This window comes from Sarcophilus harrisii, chromosome 6, assembly GCF_902635505.1.
Source record: "Sarcophilus harrisii chromosome 6, mSarHar1.11, whole genome shotgun sequence".
NCBI lineage: Eukaryota > Metazoa > Chordata > Mammalia > Dasyuromorphia > Dasyuridae > Sarcophilus > Sarcophilus harrisii.
In genome coordinates, this window is record NC_045431.1 from 204629518 (window position 1) to 204648173 (window position 18656).

Genomic DNA, 18656 nt, shown 5'->3' on the forward strand with positions numbered 1-18656 from the left:
GAAAGCCCCAAAGAGGGTGATGGAGAGTATATACACACATGATCTATACCATTCTAAGTGTGAGTGCAAAGTAATCTCAGAAGGATGGGGCTTGAGGCAAGACTGGGGAAGTGGATTGGGGAGACTGGACTTGGAAAGGACTTTTACTTGAGAGCCATTTCTTATTTAAAAAAAAAAACGATTTTTAAAAGAGAAGGGGTGGGGAAGTTCAGCAAAACTAACCGACATATTCCAGTCCCTTCATTTTACAGATAACTCTTCCTGACTATAAGCCCAGTGCTCTCTCCTTTATGCATACATCTGCAAGGGAAACTAAATGTGGGAAGGTGGGAACTGGAAGAGGAATAGATTGCTATATATATGTGTAGATTGCTATTAAAGGGAAGGCAATATGAATCCCATTTTATGGTTGAGGAAGGTGATATGATGAGTCCTAAGTTAGTGCTGGGCTCAGAGCTCCCTCACATAATCTGGATTTCCAGCCAATATCCAGCTGGTAGGAAGGAGAAACTGACAGTTCTGCTAGGAGCTTTGCCCAGCCACACTGTCATCTCTTCCTCCACCCCTTCTTACCTCACTGTGTCTAAAAGCCTCCATCTTCCAGAGCTCTCATACCTGCAATTCCAGAATAACTTTTGACTTAGCCTGAACTACACCTACTAGCTCTCTGGCCCAACACCTGGCCCATCCATTGGCTCAGTTACTCTTTAAGCTTCCTGGTTTTTCTTCCTTCTCTTGGTTCAACTTCCTTCCTATAAGGAAGGCTTGGTAGAAAAGGCAGCATTGGGAGTGTGGTGAATAGAGCACCAGCTTCAGAAAGGACTGCGTTGCAGTAGGATGTGGGCTGGAGCAATGAGATCTCAGAAATCCACAACCGGTACAAATCTGGCTTGACTCATTGTTTTACTGACTGTCTAGACTTAAGAAAATGATGGAGAAAATGATGATAATGCAGTTTCAACTTAAATATGTGTCCTGTTGTTAAATGTTTACCAGCACTCTTTTGGGTTGCCTTAGATTCCTATTAGCTGTGGAATTTTGTAATTCAGTTTCTTCACCTGTAAAATGAAGGGGGTTGGAATTAATGACCTGTAAGGTCCCTCCCAGGTGGTACAATGTAAAGAGTACCAGGTCTGGAATCAGGAAAATATGAGTTCAAATCCAGCCTCAGACATTTACAAGCTGTGTGACCCTGAGCAAGTCCCTTAATCCTGTTTGCCTCAGTTTCTTATCTATAAAATGAACTGGAAAAGGAAATGGCAAATCACACTAATATCTTTGCAAAAAAAAAAAAAATCCTAAATGGGATCACAAAGAATAGACGCAAGTGAAAAATGACTAAACAACAAAATAAGATCTCCCTTGTTAATGATTTTGGATTTGCCTGATTATTTTACTGAAATTGATGGTTACCACTCCAAATACAAATGAATCCTGCTCACCTTTTAGCCCCACTACCCAACTTCCTCCCACTTCCTTTGATTTTCATCTTCGTCATTGGTAGGCAGGTTGCTTTGGAAACAAGAAGGTTAGCCCAGCTCTCCCTTGGTCAGGTCAGGTCCCTGGATGCTTAGCATCCCCTGCCTGATTCAACATCTATTTGAATATAGCTTACCATAGCTGCGGAAAGCATGCTTGAAAAGAATTATGATAATAACTACAGCTTCTCTTATGTAACATTTACATGTTACCTTATTTGAGCGTCACCTCACTGGGGCTACAAAAGAAGATACTGTAATTATGGCTCTGCCGCTGCTGATGGTCGTAGCGATGTTACAGTTGGGAATATTTTTCCTTCCTTAAACCTCAAATAACACTTTGTATTCTTTGTGATTTTGCCAAGGTCCGTTCTGCAGTAGAGTTGTTATATTGTTTCACATGTGTGTCATTTGCTAGATTGGAAGCTTCACCAGAGCAGGGATTAATAATCGTGTCTTGGTTATTGTTATATTGTTATATTTACACCCAGGTTATCTACCACAGGTCCCGTTTGGCTGCAGATGCTGAGTAAGTGATGGTTGGATGGATGAATGAATGAACTAATTTTGCAAATTGAGGAAAGTAAGGCTAGGAAGTTTTCTATCATTTAGCCAAATCTATACAGTTAAAGAGGCAGAATCGGGCCCTAAACCTAAATTTTATCTCAGTCCTTGCACTTTTTGTTACATTATTGACAGACAGCCCAAAATCTCTGCTGGGATTAAGACATAAAGTCTGAACCTCAGTTTCCTCATCATTTGAAGGAGAAAAATAATAGCCATAGAACCCACTTCACAGGTTTGTTGTGAGGATCAAATGAGATGATGTAAATCAAACACTATGTAGGCTGGGATCTGAGGTTTCATTTGACATAGGGATCCCACTATGCTCACTAATACACATTAGCACCTGTTCTTTACTTTATAATTTTAGACGTGGCTTGGTCCAAAATCTACCGACCGTGTTGGAGTCATCACTTAAACTCAGGCTTTCTTGACCTTAGTCTTAGTCTCTCTTCACTCAGCCACATAGCTTTTCACATTAAGGTGCTTTACAAACTTTCGCGTTTTAGGTCAATGACAGCTATTTTTGTCAGCTGAGATTTTGTTCAGTTGGGGAAACTCTGTGGTGTGGAAACTTCCTTCTTCATGTTGATCTGCGACTTATCTGTAACTTATAGTCTTATGGGATTCTCTGGAGTCCTGAAAGGTCAAGTGGGATCATAGTATCATAGATGGAGATCTGAAAGGAACCTCTGAAGCTATAGAGGTCTTGAACTAAGTCAAAGAGTTTAGAGAAATAGGAGGAAATTGGGAGTCATTGTTGGCTCTTGAGCAAGAGAGAGACATGATAGAAGTGGGATTTGGGGAAGATGAGAAGGACAAAATGGAATGGGAAGAAGATATGAAAGAGAAAAGAGCCAGGTTTTGCTAGGAATAGCCACCCTATGGAAGCACAGATTTTTTAAGGGATTTTTAATGTCAGCTAGCCCAATCCCTTCTTTTTAACAGATGAGAAAATTGATCCCTAGAGAGGTTACTATCTGAAGGTCACACGGGCAGAAAGAAAGTGTCCTAGATTCCAACCCAGATCCTCTGGCTTCAAATTTAGCACATTTTCCACTGTCCCATGCCACCTCACTTCCTAATTTGGCTTTGTTCCCTGACTGGAAACCAGTTGGTGGCCCCCTTGGGCATCCTTGGAGAGGCTGTGGTGAACCAGAAGCCTGACACCCCTCCCCCAGGACAGCTTTTCCTTCTCTTGTACATGAAAATACCAGCCTCCCCATTTGAGGTATGGGAAGCCCATAACTCCCTTTCTTTTCTGCCTTTGTCTCCTATCTACTCATAGAATCAATTGGTTATAGAAAACTGGGGGACAGACAATATCCTTCTGTATTTGAATTTTCTGAAACCAAATGGATGTATTAAAAATCCTTATATTTGAGGTGTAAAGAAGCCCATTCTGTCAAACAAGTCCCTCTATGTGCCAGGTGCTTGGGCTGGCACTGGAGATGAAAAGACAAAAAGAAAAAAAAAATCTCTGCTCTCAAGGAGCTGATATTTCTTCAGGAAAGACACCATCAGTATAGACAGAATGAACATGAATAGATACAAGGTCTTTATTACAGACCCCTTGGAGTTCCATGGAGGGGCTCTCTGGCTCCTGTTGGCACATCCTTCTCCACGTGAAGAGTCCTACTCAGTGCATCATGTGCCAAGGATATTGACGAAGCAACATGATTCCTGCTGACGAGGCTACCAGCTCATTCTTCTAAAATAGCTGCAATTTAGCTCTTTAGAGAAAAAAGAGCACATGCTTGGGAAATCAGAGCAAATACATGGACTTTTTTTTTTTTTTTTTTGCTTTGAAAGTATTTAAATGACTTGCCTAAGAAATGTCTGAGGTTAGAGTAGGACAGATAGGAGGGACGGTGGCCAAAACCCAAGCAAGTTATTTTGGTAATTTGAATGAACACTCATTACATTTTCCCCCATCAGCCTGTGCACTTGCTCCAAATAGCTCCTGGTTTGGGTTTAGGCAGCACAGACTGCATTTGCATCTCTCCAGGGGCATATGCACATTCTCTGTGCCTCCAGGTCCAATGCCAGTCCGAAGCGCTTGAAAACAGAGGGGGTTTGTGGGCATCTTCTGTGTACCGACCCTTCAAAAGAAGGGTTTCTGCTCTGCATCAGATGAAAAAAGATTTTTAAAATTGAGTGTCTAGTGCTGGGGTGGATAGTGGTGAACATTCTACATGAACACCAGGGTAAGTGAGCCTTATGTTTGGGTTCCTCTCCGTAGCCATTGCTCCTGTCAACAGTAAGAAAGGTCCCTTCCATCCTATGATAGCAGTTTTATGCCATTCATTTAATGGGTATAGTTTTTTGAGGCACGTTGAATAATGCTTTAAATCTGCATCTGAATGCTAGGTTTGGGAATTAGTGGTGTGATGGTCCCGGGAGATTTGGGTTCTGGTTTTAATTCTGCATTCATCAGCCCTCTGACTTTTCTATGATTCAGTTTTTATTTTGTGAATGAGGTGATTGGATTAGATCAGTGTTTCCTAAAGACTGAGTGAAGTTTGCACGTAAACTAGATGGAGGTGGGGAGGAGACAGGGTTGTTTTTTGTTTTTTTTTTCATTTATCAACCAGGTTATTGTTCACTTTAAAGAGGGAGCAACCCCCCAATTTCAGTGTTCTAATTGATAGATTTTAGTAATGATAGTTACTATGAATTTCTGTTTTTAAAAATATGTATTTTATATTCCTTGCTTTTTAAAAAAGATGATCTGGACAATGTCAACATTAATTGGAATTGGGTTTTGAATAGGAACAAAAACTTTAAGAGATGCTAACAACATGGCATTGTAACTTAATATTCAGAACTGGTCTTTTTCATAAATCGTTTGTTTGATCACTACTACTTTCTTCCTCTCACCACTGCCCCCGTCCATCCCTATTCCATTGTGTTAATGCATAAAGCTCATCTGGGTTCTTTCTCTGTCTCTCTTCAGGTGTGATAGTTTTTCGAGTATTCCATGGTGCTCCCTCCTGTGATCTTTGCTGTGCAGCTCCCATTTAATCCTTTCTGCCTACTGCCATCAAAACATGGGGGAAAATGAAGATGAGAAACAGAGCCAGGCCGGCCAGATTTTTGAGAACTTTGTCCAAGCATCCACATGTAAAGGCACACTGCAGGCCTTCAACATCCTCATTCGGCACCTGCAGCTTGACCCCTCGGACCACAGGAACTTCTATTCCAAACTGAAGACTAAGGTGACCACCTGGAAAGCCAAGGCCCTTTGGAACAAACTAGACAAGCGAGGAACCCATAAAGAGTATAAGCGAGGGAAATCTTGTATGAACACCCGGGTAAGTGAGGGAATCTTCTGGGCTTGGGTACCTTACTCCCAGATGATGAGCATCCATCTGAGTCCCCTGGCCAGACTATCGCCTCTACCCCATTGTAACTTGGAATGGTTTTGTGGGAATCTTCTACAGCTCTGTAAAGCATATTTATAATTGAGACTGTGCTTAATAAATATTTGTTAGACCCATCATGGGTCAATGAACAAGAATTTATTAAGCCCCTGCTGTGCGTCAGTCACTGTTATTTGTGAGGATGCAAAGACATCCCTTGAGGAGCTGTATTCTGTTGGTTTTATCTGTAGGTAACTGAAGCTGGACCACGGGCAAATTCATTTGGGGCAAAGGGGAAGTGATGGATGCAGGTGAGAACTTTGTTATTAGTCAGTCCAGGCACACCTGGAGGGGTTGGTCTTTCCCTCAGGTGGACCCAGCTCTTACCTCTGAGAAATTAGGGTGATTCTAGGAAAGGAACCATACTGACAGACACTGTGGCTGTAGTATTTATGCTCTAAGCAGTCTCTCCAGCTGTGCTCAACCAAATAGAAAAGGATCTCTGCAGCCAGTTATTTACTCAGAAAATCACAGATTCACATTATCTAGGTTTTATTATGTTTTTATTTTGTTATTATATTATATATTTAATTAATTAATATGTTATTCTATATTTATCATTAAACATTTCCAAATACTTTTGTCTGGATCTAGTTGTGCTGGGGTTTTTCACAAACCCCAGACTGATACCTCTGCTACAGTGGAAATGAAATGTATGGGGCTAGGGAGGAAATCCCTCCCCCCCACACCCTGTTTAAAGTCAAGAATCCTGGAAAGACCCTCTTCATCTCTTCTATTACCCCTGTGGCTCTGAGATGTGTTGATCTGAATAAAGGGCTAAGTCCAGATCTCACTGGTATCACCTTTTTTTTTTTTTTTTTTTTTTTAGCAGAAATAGGAATCAGTAATTGAGAAGGAAGAGCTCTTGGCAATGATGGAACCCACTTGCCTCAGACAATGAAACTGATCCCCAGAAGGGAAAGGGATTATTCATACAGGGAGTAGCAGAAGAAGGACCAGAAGTTCAATCTCCACAGTTGTAGGCAGCCCATTTCCCCTTTTTCTGTGTATATTCTGCCTTATGGCAGCTGCCATTTTTCTGGAAGGGCTTCTCTCCCCTCTCCCCTGGATCTGTGTCTATTACTTATTATTTAGCCTAAGATCACTTAGGCAAGGTAGAGCCTCTCTGGCTCTTGATTTCTTTACTTGTAAAAAAAAATGTTAAACCAGATGGACTCCACGATTCCCTTCTAGCCTTAATACCACAGTCTTCTAATGTAAGAGAGAAAAATCAGAAGAGAGGGTTTAATAGATGCATATAAATGAGGGTTCAGGCCTTCCTTTCCTTCTGTTACATGTGGGAGCAATTCAGGGAATGCTTCTATGGTTCTAACTTCAGAAAGAGAGAAAAAAAGAAGAGGGACTCCCGTTAATTTTCCAAGTAGCTCAGACACACCTATAATTAATTTGAATCAAGAGACTTGAAGCTGAGAGGACAATTTCAGCGTTATTCTTGATGAGAGATGATGAGAATCCCAACTGAGTTGGTAGCTGAAGATGTGAACAATGTTGTGGAGATTAAAATGGCAGATCTGATTACAGAGAGGATGGGAAGTCAGAAATAGAATGGAAAATAGGGGTTACCAACCTGGGAGTCTGGACAGAAGGTGATTTCCTCCACAGAAATGGGAAGCTAGGAAGGGGGAGGGCTTGAGGAAATTCAGTTTTGGACATGTCCATTTTGAAATGGCTCTTGAATATTAATATTAACTGATTTTCTCCTACTGCCTGACACCTGATTTAGAAGTTTTCACTTTGGCCATTGGGGTACTTTATGGAACGGCATAAAGAATCCCTGGTCCTTTCTGGAAGCCTTCCCTCTTGTGCTAGCCTTAGGTAAGGGCATCTCTGGACTGAGCTCTTTTGGTCTTTGAGGCTCCAAGTCAGGCGAAAGCTGCTCGGGCTGAAAGTAGCTGTGAGTTTGATTCGGAGGGAGCAGGCATTATTTTGACATTGGAGGAGGTGATGTAGTCAGAGCCCTTGGAATTCCTTTTGGTGCCAGTCCCAGGATAAGGATTTGAACTCTCCATGGCAATTCGGTCTGTTGTGTGTTTATCTGGATGATGGAGAGCTGCAGAATGCAGTGTGGGCCTTTGTGTCTGCTTCCCACGTCTCAGGGGAGGCCGTGATGGATAACTTCCCTGAGAGCCGAGCACAAACTGTACCGGTCCTCCTGTACAAGTCACCCAGCTCACTTTGATCAGCCTCATGTGCTTCCTGTGGGCTAAGCAATGCCCATGGGTGTGGTCCGGGGCACACAAGGGGGAAAGGAAAATGGCTAGAAAGAAGTATGAGAGTCTCCTTTCCTTCTCTTCATCTTTTCTTCACTCCCCAGCTCATTTTGCTCTTTATCATCTTTCTGTCTTTTTTCAAAGCTATCCCCCATTCTGCAAAAGACTTTTCTCCCAGATTTTCCCATTCCCCCACTCCTTTAGCTGATTAAATTCTGTCTCTTGCTTGTAATCAAAGGAGACCTGAACTAGAATCCTAGCATTGACATTTCCCAGGTGTCTGAATACGGGCCAGTCACTTTACCTTCCTGACTATCAGTTTTGCTATCTAAAAAATAGGTACAGTAATAATGCTGGATCGTTGTAAGCACCTCCCTTCAAGACCTCAGTTGGGTAGCGCCTCATCTAGGAAGCTTTTCTTGAGATGTCTCTCATTTCATCTTGCAGGATCTTCCCTTTATCCTTATTACCCTTTTTCTCCTTGCATCATCCTTATTGTATGAGTTTTTTCTCCCCCTCCCCCCCTTAGTTTTCCAGCTCCCTCTATTTCTGTATCTCTCCCTGCACTTAATATGTTTTTTTTTTTGTTTGTTTGTTTGTTTTTTGCCTTGAGTTAGTACTCAGTGGGAACTTTATCATTGCAATCTTCTCTAACTTACATTTTTAAAAACAACTTTAAAAGACTACAGAACCCTGATCCAGCTCACTTAGAAGAAGGATGATAAAGTATTTCATCTACCTCTTTTTAAAATTAAATTTAATTTTTTTAAATTTGTGAACAAAAATGTATTTTTTTATTAAAACTTTTTTTTATTTACAAGACATATGCATGGGTAATTTTTCAACATTGACCCTTGTAAAACTTTCTGTTCCAAATTTTTCCCTCCTTCCCCCACCCCTCCCCTAGCTGGCAGGTAGTTCTATACATATTAAATATTATAATATATATTAAATCCAATATATGTATACATATTTATACAGTTATCCTGCTACACATGAAAAATCGGCTTTAGAAAGAAAAAACCCTGAGAAGAAAAACAAAATGCAAGCAAACATCATCAGAAAGAGTGAAAATGCTATGTTGTGGTCCTTACTCAGTTTCCACAGGCCTCTTTCTGGGTGTAGATGGCTCTCTTCATCACAAGACCATTGGACTGGTCTGAATCAACTCATTGTTGGAAAGAGCCACATTCATCAGAATTGATCATTGTATCATCTTGTTGTTGCTATGTATAATGATCTCCTGATTCTGCTTATTTCACTCAGCATCAGTTCCTGTAAGTCTCTCCAGGCCTCTCTGAAATCATCCTGCTGGTTGTTTCTTACAGAACAATAATATTCCGTGACATTGATATAACATAGTTTATTCAGTCATTCTCCAATTGATGGGCATCCACTCAGTTTTCAGTTTCTTGACACTACAAAAAGAGCTGCCACAAACATTTTTGCACATTTGGGTCCCTTTCCCTCCTTTAAGATCTCTTTGGGATATAAGCCCAGTAGTAACACTGCTAGGTCAAAGGGTATGCACAGTTTGTCCCATCTACCTCTTGGCAGGAAGTTGGTGGACTAGGGATGCAGAATGGGGCAGACCTTTTTCAGATACAGGCAATGCATTCAATTGATTTTCTTGATGGTGCTCATTTATTACAAGGGAAGATGTCTAATGGAGTGAGGAGTGAGTTAGTAGGAAATGAAAGAGATGCAAAAAGGGGAAGAAAAAAGTATCAGTAAAAGTAAAAAAAAAAAAAGACATTAAGGGTCTAAAAATAGAACCATTAATATAAAAAAATGCAATAAACTTCCAAGGAAAAAGCTTAGCAAAGAAGAGATATGAGAAAATACTTTCCCCCATTCCTTTGGGGAAATGGAAATGGGTCCAGAGTGGGAAACACTTAATAGATTGTTAGATTTTTTTTTAATAGTTTTGCTGATTTTTTTCTTTTTTTTTCTTTTAAAAGTATCTTTTTTTTTTTTTTTTTTTTTTTTTTTTTTTTTTTTTTTTTTTTTTTTTTTTTTTTTGTATAGAATGGCTTTCTGGGAGAAGGCAAAGGGAACCTTGCAAGGAGAAATATAGGAGATGTTAAAACAAGATAGCAATAAAACTTAATTTCAAGCAGTAGATGAAAGGAAACAAAAATCACTAGGGAACAGAATCAACAATTTTGTTCTTATAAAATTGTATAGAACACATAAGTTTATGGTTTCATATACAGTCCATTTTAAAATTTTCTTTGTTTGGGTTGATGATTTTTATTGTTGTTCAGTCATGTCCAACTCTTTGTGACCAGTTTTGGGATTGAAGTGGTTGTCTACTTCCTTCTTCAGTTCGTTTTATAGATGAGGAAACTGAGTCAGATGGGGTTAAGTGACATGCCTAGGATCACACAGCTAGTAAGTGTCAGAGAGCAGGCTGCAATTCCAGCCTTGCAATCCCCCCCCCCCCCCCCCCCCCCCCCCCCCCCCCAAGGCTTTAAACTCCTGCTTTGCCCACAGAGGAGGCACTCCATTAAACTCCATTTGTTGAAAATGAAATGTCAGAATGAAGCTAAGGGAGAAGTTGAAAGCAATACAGTAGGGAGTGGTGAGGAACCACCCACAGTGCCTTGGGTTACCCACCCCTGAGCCGAGGCCCAGAATCATAAAAAGTCCCTGCCCAGGAGCATCAGATGGGAGGAGGGGAGCAAGAGAAGCATCTCCCTGCCCCGCCCCCTCTCCCTCCCCAGGAGCCTGTCTCTGTTGGAAAAGCTATAAACTTTTATTGTTCCAAACTCCCAACTACAGCTGAAGCCTTTTGTGTTTATGCATGGTCGATTTTCTTTTAGAAATTTGTTTTACATTTACTTTGAAAGTCCTGTGGGTCACTCCAGGGAACCCAGCTGGAGTCAATTCTCAAACTTTGGGACGTTTTTGCCAAAGCTCCTGTTCCCTAATTTCCATTCCCTCTCCCCCATGCTGGGATGGGAGAAGGGCTGTCACTGATGCCATTTTGACTTTCTGGAGCCCAAAGTGGGAAGGGCATCAAAAAGTGGCCAAACAAAAATCCTAAAGTGGTGCTTCCTCTTCTGTGACTTGCCTTGTATATTTATTTCCTGAATGAAAGAGAAGTTTCTCAAATAAAGTCAGGAGAAGTGGGACTGATTCTGGGCTGGGCTGGCCGGGAACTGGAGGCACCTGGAGTGCTGTGGGTTGGAAGGGTAGACTGTTTGCCAGGGTGGGTTGACCTTGGGTGACTGCCTGGAAAGGAGGAACTAAGTCCAGTCCAGACCTCTCAGCTTCTTTACCTTGAATAACAGCTAGCATTTCCAGAGCATCTTTACAAAGTTTACAAAGCATTTTACAAATAATCTCATTAGAGCCTCCTAGAAACTCTGGGAGTTGGATGCTGTTATTTCTCCCATTTTATAGATGAAAAGAACTGAGGCAAAAAAAAAAAAAAAAAAAGAAGTGAAGTGATTTGCCCAGGATCACACAGCTAGTAGGATTGAATTTGCTCTGAGGTCTTCTTGGAAATCCTTAGTAAAAGACCCTCCTCCTCCTCATTCTTCTTCTCCCCCCTTTTCCCCTCCTCTCTCTTTCCTTCCTCTCTTTTCTCACTTCTTCTTCCTCTTCCTCCCTTTTCCTCCTTCCTCTCTTCCTCCCTCTCCTTCTTCCCCTCTTTTTCCTCTTGCTCCTCTTCCTCTTCTTCCTTCTCTCCCTTTTCCTTCACCTCTTCCTTCTCTATCTCTGCTCCTTTTCCTCTTCTCCCTTCTTCCCCTTCTTTCCTTCTTTTCCCTTCTATTCTACACTAAAGATATTGGCTAATTATGCCAGATCATATAGTAGTAATTTTCCTATCCCTTTCTCCTTAATCCCTCCCCCCATTCTGACACTTGGAACCACGGACTTCCAGGATGAGAAGGTTGGAAGGGATGGCAAATGTTATCCAGCCACCCTCTTCTTCCAGCCTCGGTCATTCATCAAGAAGAAGATCTGGAAGGGACCTTAGGGATCCCCTCATTTGACAGGCAAGAAAAGTAAGTAACCAAACATTGATTAGATACCTAATAGTAAAATCAACTATAAGCACTGGGGGTTGCATTGATCAGATTTACTTTACATGGTTATTGTCATTCTATCTGGTATCTCTACCTATTTCACTTAGTTCATAAAAGTCTTCTGAGGATTCTCTGTAACCATCCCCTTCCTCCAGATTCGGTTTAATTCAATTAAGCATCCACTCTGTGCTAGGTGCTGTGCAGGACACTGGGAATTCCAAGACAGAAAGAGAACAGTTCTTGTCTTCAAGAACCTTACATTCTATTGGTGGAAAAAATACTGCACATATATGGAATATGAAATACAAAGTATATACAAAGTAGTTCTCTTTTGATAGCAATCTCCTGCCTCGCCATCTGACCTCAAATCTAATGTAGCCCAAGAATTCTAAATTGGGAGGGCCTGTGAACTTAACATATGCATTCATGTACATGTGTAAACACATGTGTATATTTGTATGTTTTTATACATACATGTGTGAATGTATTTGTATACATACATGTAATTTACTTTCCTTTGAAATCCTACATACTTGATTTTATGTTTGAAAACATCATTCTGAGAAGGGGTCCCTAGATTTCACATGATTCCATTTGGGGTCACCAGTCTTCCCCAGAGTTCCAGGGGGGTCCATAGGTTCAGCAGATTCCCAGAAGGATTCACAATATCAAAAAAAAAGATTAAGAATCCCTATTTTAGGCTAGTGTATTCTCTCAGTTCAATATATATCACTGGCTGAGTTCTGAAGGACTAAGAGCAATTGAGCAGTCAGAGGGGAAAGCTTAAGGCGTGGGTCTCTTGTATATATTTCACTGGTTCTATCTAAAGTATAAACAAAGTGAGCTTTTTTAGTTTGGTGGAATAAAGAAAGCTTGATTACCACTGTCTGTTTCCTTTCTTGGTATCCCCAGTGCTTAGCACGATGCCTTGTACATAGGAGGTACCTAATAAATATTTATAGACAGGCAATGGCAATTTAAAGAAGTCGGAGAGTTAAATTTAGTGCCTGTCACAGTGAGTTGGGGTTCTCTTCTCCTGTGAAGTAAACTGAACAAAGTGCATAGAAAATTCTTGCCTCAGAGTTGGGCAGGCCCCCATCAGCGTGTCCTCCAGAATAGTTTCTGGCTTCTTTCTTTTGTAGGGAATCTAAAGATGGAAAAGGATTGTTAGCTTGAGGACTTGGGATAACAAGTAGAATGTCTAGGAGAGTAGTTAGAGGTATAGCGAGGTACAGTTTCAAGTTTGTAGGTCTGGAGGATTTCAAACAGGAAGAGACCTCAGTGGTCATCCATGATAATCTTTCATACTTCACCAATGAGAAAACTTTCCCATGCCATGGGAAGAATGCTGGGTTTGGAGCTCAGGAACCGTATTTGAATCCCAACCCTGTAGCTCAACTATCTGTATGACTTTGGCCAACTCACTTCATTATTGTGCCTCAGTTTCCTCATCTGTCAATTGAAGGGAGCTTAACTAAATTGAATGTCCCCAAGGAAGTCAAATGATTTTTATCCAAGGGCACTCAATATTCAAACTTGCATCCCTTATTCCAAATCTGGTAAGTACTTACCCCCACACATCAGCCTTTAGCACTGACCTCCTAACTCCTTTATAGCTAATGTTCTTTTTGAATGGAAGTTCCTTCATTTGGTAAGAAGAAAGTAATCTCTTTAATAGATGTGAATGAATTCTTCCCAGACACTGAGAATGAACCTGCACAAGGGAAAAGGCCTTTAAAATTTTCAATCTAAATTTTACCTCCATGGCCATGTGAGTTACCAAGCTAATTAATATTGTGTCCTAATCTAGAAAACAGCAGTTCATGATCTTGAGTAGAAATGATAGTTTTTTCCCCATGAGTTTGAGTGAATTCAGATGGCTTGGAAAGGGGCTCAAATATTCATTTCAGACAACAAACCATAAGGTCCTTTTCCTACTCACAGCAACAAATCTAACATATATGATACAAAATCCTTTCAATTTTAATATCTGGTAATTTTGGGGGTAGGATCATTGTGTATTGTTGTATAGGAACAGTGTATCCATGCTGCATCCCCATCCCCCTATCCTTAGCTCAAAAGACTTCTCATAACATATATTATAACATACTGCTATCCATTTGGGTGTTGTAATTTAGTTGTTTTTCAGTCATGTCTGACTCAGTTTTCTTGGCAAAGAGATTGGAGTGGTTTGCCATTTCTCTCTTTGGCTCATTTTACAGATAAGAAAACTGAAGCAAACAGGGTTAAGTGACTTGCCCAGAGTCACAGAATTTCAAAATGTACAAACTCAGGTATTCTTAACGTTAGATCCAGCTCCCCATACCACTTGGCTGCCCTTCCTTTGGGTAGCATTCTAGCAAAGGGTCACTATGGGATTTTGGGATCATAGCTTTATTATTAAAAGGGACCATGAAGACCATTTTAAAGATGAAGAAATGAAGTTCAGTACTTTGCTCATAAATGTACTTGAACCCAAGTCTTTTCTGACTTGCTCATGCTGCCTCCCTGAAGGTGCTTACGTGGGAGCTGGATGGCCACTTGGTTCGAGGTGGGATTCTTTTCTAGGCAGGTAGGGACTAGCCGACTTCTCACACTGCTCCTAAGACTCTCCAGTTCTTTAATGAGCAGTGCTAGGAGGTGCACGGGGCCAGAGGTGTTGGTGGAAAGAGAGAAATTCCAAAAAAGTTCCTTTCAGCTGGTAACAGAAGGCAGAACGTGGCTATCTGACATTCCACACCTCTGAATCATGGTCTACCAGGGAAGCTTGTCTCTGCTGAGCCTGTGATAAGAGACTTTCTCACAAAAAGGGGCAGACACCAACTTGGCTCTTGCTCATGGTTACAAATGGAGATGATAAAGGCTGACATTTTAAACTAATTTAATAGAAAGCATAGGATAAAGGGGCAATAAAGGGTTGTAACATTCTTCTGTTAATTGCCATGTTTTGAAAGCATTAGTACCTGTCTGATTGCCCTGTATTTGCTCACACACACCTTCCTGTGGACATTGGTTCTGTGAGCAAGGAAGGACATTGTAAGGCAGCCAGAGGAAGTCCAGTGGCAGACACGAAAGGGCTGGGAAGAAATTTTTGGCTCATTTGCAGCTTTGCAGTCATAGGAAGCAGAAAATGAACATTTCATTCATTTCAACAAACGTGTATTTCGTTCAATGCTCTCGCATCATGTCTGGTTCTGGTGGAGATCAAAAATTAAATATGACAATTATTGTCTCTCCAGAGACACTTAGAATCTCTTCACCTGGACTAGGCACCTGAACGGGCCAAATATTTAATAAATGATTGTTGATTGATCAAAATAAGGATTTCTTTTGAAAAAAATGTGCCCCTTCTGAACTCATGTCACTGAGGTAGAATTGCACAATTGTAGATAGCCTCAGGTTTGCAAGGCACCTATTACTGTTTCCTTCTGGACTTCTGCTCTGCAGGAATGGACATGAATCAAATTTAAAAGACAGGCAGGGAGTCCATGAACTGTTGATAGAATTGGGTCTTGGATTTTGACATGAGACCCATCCACCTCCTTTCATGCTTATGTGTATGTATATGTATACAAATATATGTGTGTATTAATATGTTTATACACATATAAGATGTGTATATGTATACACATATAAGATGTGTATATATATATATATATACATATATAACACAGACACATATATAACTCTATTTAGAGTTTTATTAACAAGGAGATTATAGAGTTTTTAAAAAGCAAATCTTGGCTTTTGCAGGGAGGGATAGTGGCTAGAGTTCTGGGTTTGGAATCAAGAGAATCTGATCTATTAGATCTTACCCAGTTCCTATCTAAACTGGATATGACACTTGACACTTTTGTGCCTCCATTACCATATCTGTAAAAAGAAGAGATTGAACTCAGTAGTTTCTAAGATTCCTTTCTGGCTAGGATGATCACATGTGATCAAGTCACTTCCTTTCTTGTGCTTTCCTTTTTCTGTAAAATGGAACTTTATTGGCACTCTACTTGGCTGTGAAGAGTGGTTGTTCTTTCTGAACAGCATATAAGCTTCCTTTTTCCTTATTATTATTATTATTATAGCTTTTTATTTACAAGATATAAGCATGGGTAATTTTTCAGCATTGACAGTTGCAAATGCTTTTGTTGCAACTTTTTCCCTCCTTCCCCCCACCCCTTCCCCCAGATGGCAGGTTGATCAATACATGTTAAATATGTTAAAGTATAAGTTAAATACAATATGTTAAATACAATGTATGTATACATGTCCAAATAGTTATTTTGCTATATAAAAAGAGTTGGACTTTGAAATAGTGTACCATTAGCTTGCAAAGAAAATCAAAAAATGCAGGCGGACAAAAATAGAGGGATTGGGAATTCTAGGTAGTGGTTCATAGTCATCTCCCAGAGTTCTTTCGCTGGGTATAGCTGGTTCAGTTCATTACTGCTCTATTGGAACTGATTTGGTTCATCTCATTGTTGAAGAGGGCCACGTCCGTCAGAATTGATCATAATATAGTATTGTGGTTGAAGTATATAATGATCTCTTGGTCCTGCGCATTTCACTCAGCATCAGTTCATGTAGGTCTCTCCAGGCCTTTCTGAAATCATCCTGCTGGTCATTTCTCACAGAACAATAATATTCCATAATAGAATATAAGCTTCTTGAGGACAGGGACTATTCCATTTTTATCTTTATATTCCCAATACCTGGAACATGTTGGAGTACCCTAGACACTTAAAAATGTTTGCTGATTGATTTCTCAAACATTCATATTTGCATCCAGGGCATAGTATTGTCCTAACCTGAGCTTCCCGTGAAGGGCTTGGGTATCAGAATATATGTTTTATTTGTTTTTTGTTCTTGCTGAAAATTGCTAACAGCAGGCTGGGTATCTACTCTGACTACTCTGAAGGCCCCTTTCTAGGAGGGAGAGTGGAGAAGCAACCCTGAGAGTATTAGAGATGATGATGGGGGTTGGAAGTTGAGTTGAAGTTGAGTTGATTAGTTTGGTTTTTACTTCCAAGTGCTCTTGGAACCTCAGACTTAAGAATCCCAGAATTCCAGAATCAACCCTTACGTGAAGTAGAAATTCACCACCCAGGAAGCAGGCTTGACCAGTGGTCTTTGCCAGCCTTTGCTGGCATCCCCCAAGATGTGCATTCCATTTCTGAAGAGCCCTCATTGCTAAGAAGTCCTGCCTGATAGGAAGCTGAACTCGGCCTCCTAGAAACTTACATTTATTACTCCTGGTTCTTCTCTTTGGGTGTAGAAGAACAGTCCTTCCACATTATTGCTCTTCATACATTAGAAGAGAGCTCTCATATCCCCTGTAAACCGGCTCTTCTCAGAAAGAAGCTCAGACAAGCAGGACAATTTGAAAAGTAACATCGAATTTATTACATACTTCTTAAAATAGAAAGCAGTGTGAAATGGAAATTCACAGTTTCAGATAGAAGAATCCTTTTTTTGTGTGTGTGTGTTCTGCTGTTTTTATGGAAATGCTCTCTTTTTCTTTTTTTTTTTTTAATAACTTTTTATTGACAGAACCCATGCCAGGGTAATTTTTTACAACATTATCCCTTGCACTCACTTCTGTTCCGATTCTTCCCCTCTCTCCCTCCACCCCCTCCCCCAGATGGCAAGCAGTCCTATACATGTTAAATAGATTACAGTAGATCTTGGATACAATATATGTGTGCAGAACCGAACAGTTTTCTTGTTGCTCAGGGAGAATTGGATTTAGAAGGTATAAATAACCTGGGAAAAACAAAAATGCATGCTCTCTTTTTCTTAATGTTTAAGTAAAAAATGAAAATAATAATAATCTGCTACAGGCATGGTGGTAGTTTCTGCTACTAGGAAGGCTGAGATTGGTGGATTGTTTGGGAGTTCTGGGCAAACTGGATCTGGTGTATGAATTAAATCTCAGGCACTATAGAGTGAGCTCTCAGAAGCAGGGGATCACCAGGCTGCCTAAAGTGCTACGAGTTATGGGTACAAACAGTTCAAGTCCTCAAGGAACTTACACTCTATTGGCAAGGACAGCACATACCTATATAGGTGGATATTCTGTCTGTTTTAGTCTTTGCTTTCCATGGATTCAGACTACTCCCTATAGACTACTGTTAAGTGGGATTTAGGCAGGGGAAGGAAATCTTCCACTCTTGGGTCATTGATCACTAGTTATGACCCACATTGGATTACAAGCAAGATCCATAGTCCCTTCTCTGGGTTCTAAAATCACTGACCAATTGGGGCAGTGATGAAAACCCTCACATCACCACAACTGTCCTTGAGGGGTAGCCTCAAGGAGGCAGGAGATGGCTGTGCAAAAATATTATTAAGTTAAAAGGAATTTTACATCTATATTTCCTTTTTTAAAAACATTTCCGTATTTGTCATGTTGTGCAAAAAAAAAAAAAAATCAGATCAAAAAGAAAAACAATGAAAAAATTCAAGCAAACAAAAAAAGATGAAAAATACTGTTTATTCACATTCAGTCTCCACAACTCTTTTCTCTGGATGCAGATGACATTTTCTATCCCGAGTCAACAGGCATTTCTATCTATAATTCCAAAAATATTTGTGTTCTGGTCTTGATCTTTCAGTAGGTGCCCTATTCTGGAATTAAAACAAGCCTGTTAATAGAAAATAAAATCAAAACCCTATCTTTACCAGGGTAGATCGACCTTTTGTATACAAAGGACTGTTCAATCTGGTCTAACACATTTTTGTTATTAAGTGCCTGCTGTATGCAGGGTTGGCAGTTCATTGTGTTAGATGCTTGAGATATAAAGACAAGATTGAATCCATGATTCTAGAGCCATCTAGCATAATCTTCCTGTTTTACAGATGAAGAAACTGAGGGCCCAAGTTGTAAATGAATATGCCTAATGTGACAGGTAGTAAGATCAGAGGTGGAGT

General features: G+C 40.4%; 1 protein-coding gene across 14 annotated transcripts in view; it reads left to right on the forward strand.

The window, feature by feature from the left end:
- Positions 1–18656, forward strand: part of MICAL2 (microtubule associated monooxygenase, calponin and LIM domain containing 2) — a 296098-nt gene that overhangs the window by 93171 nt on the left and 184271 nt on the right. For 13 of the 14 annotated variants that reach the window (XM_031944246.1, XM_031944245.1, XM_031944242.1 and 10 more), the window contains exon 2: positions 4999–5356. In XM_031944246.1, coding sequence (XP_031800106.1) covers positions 5093–5356 — 264 coding nt within the window. In that variant the 5' untranslated portion in view covers positions 4999–5092. Of the gene's footprint in view, positions 1–3881; positions 4250–4998; positions 5357–18656 lie in introns of those variants that run through there. The other variant, XM_031944243.1, reaches the window with a different exon arrangement.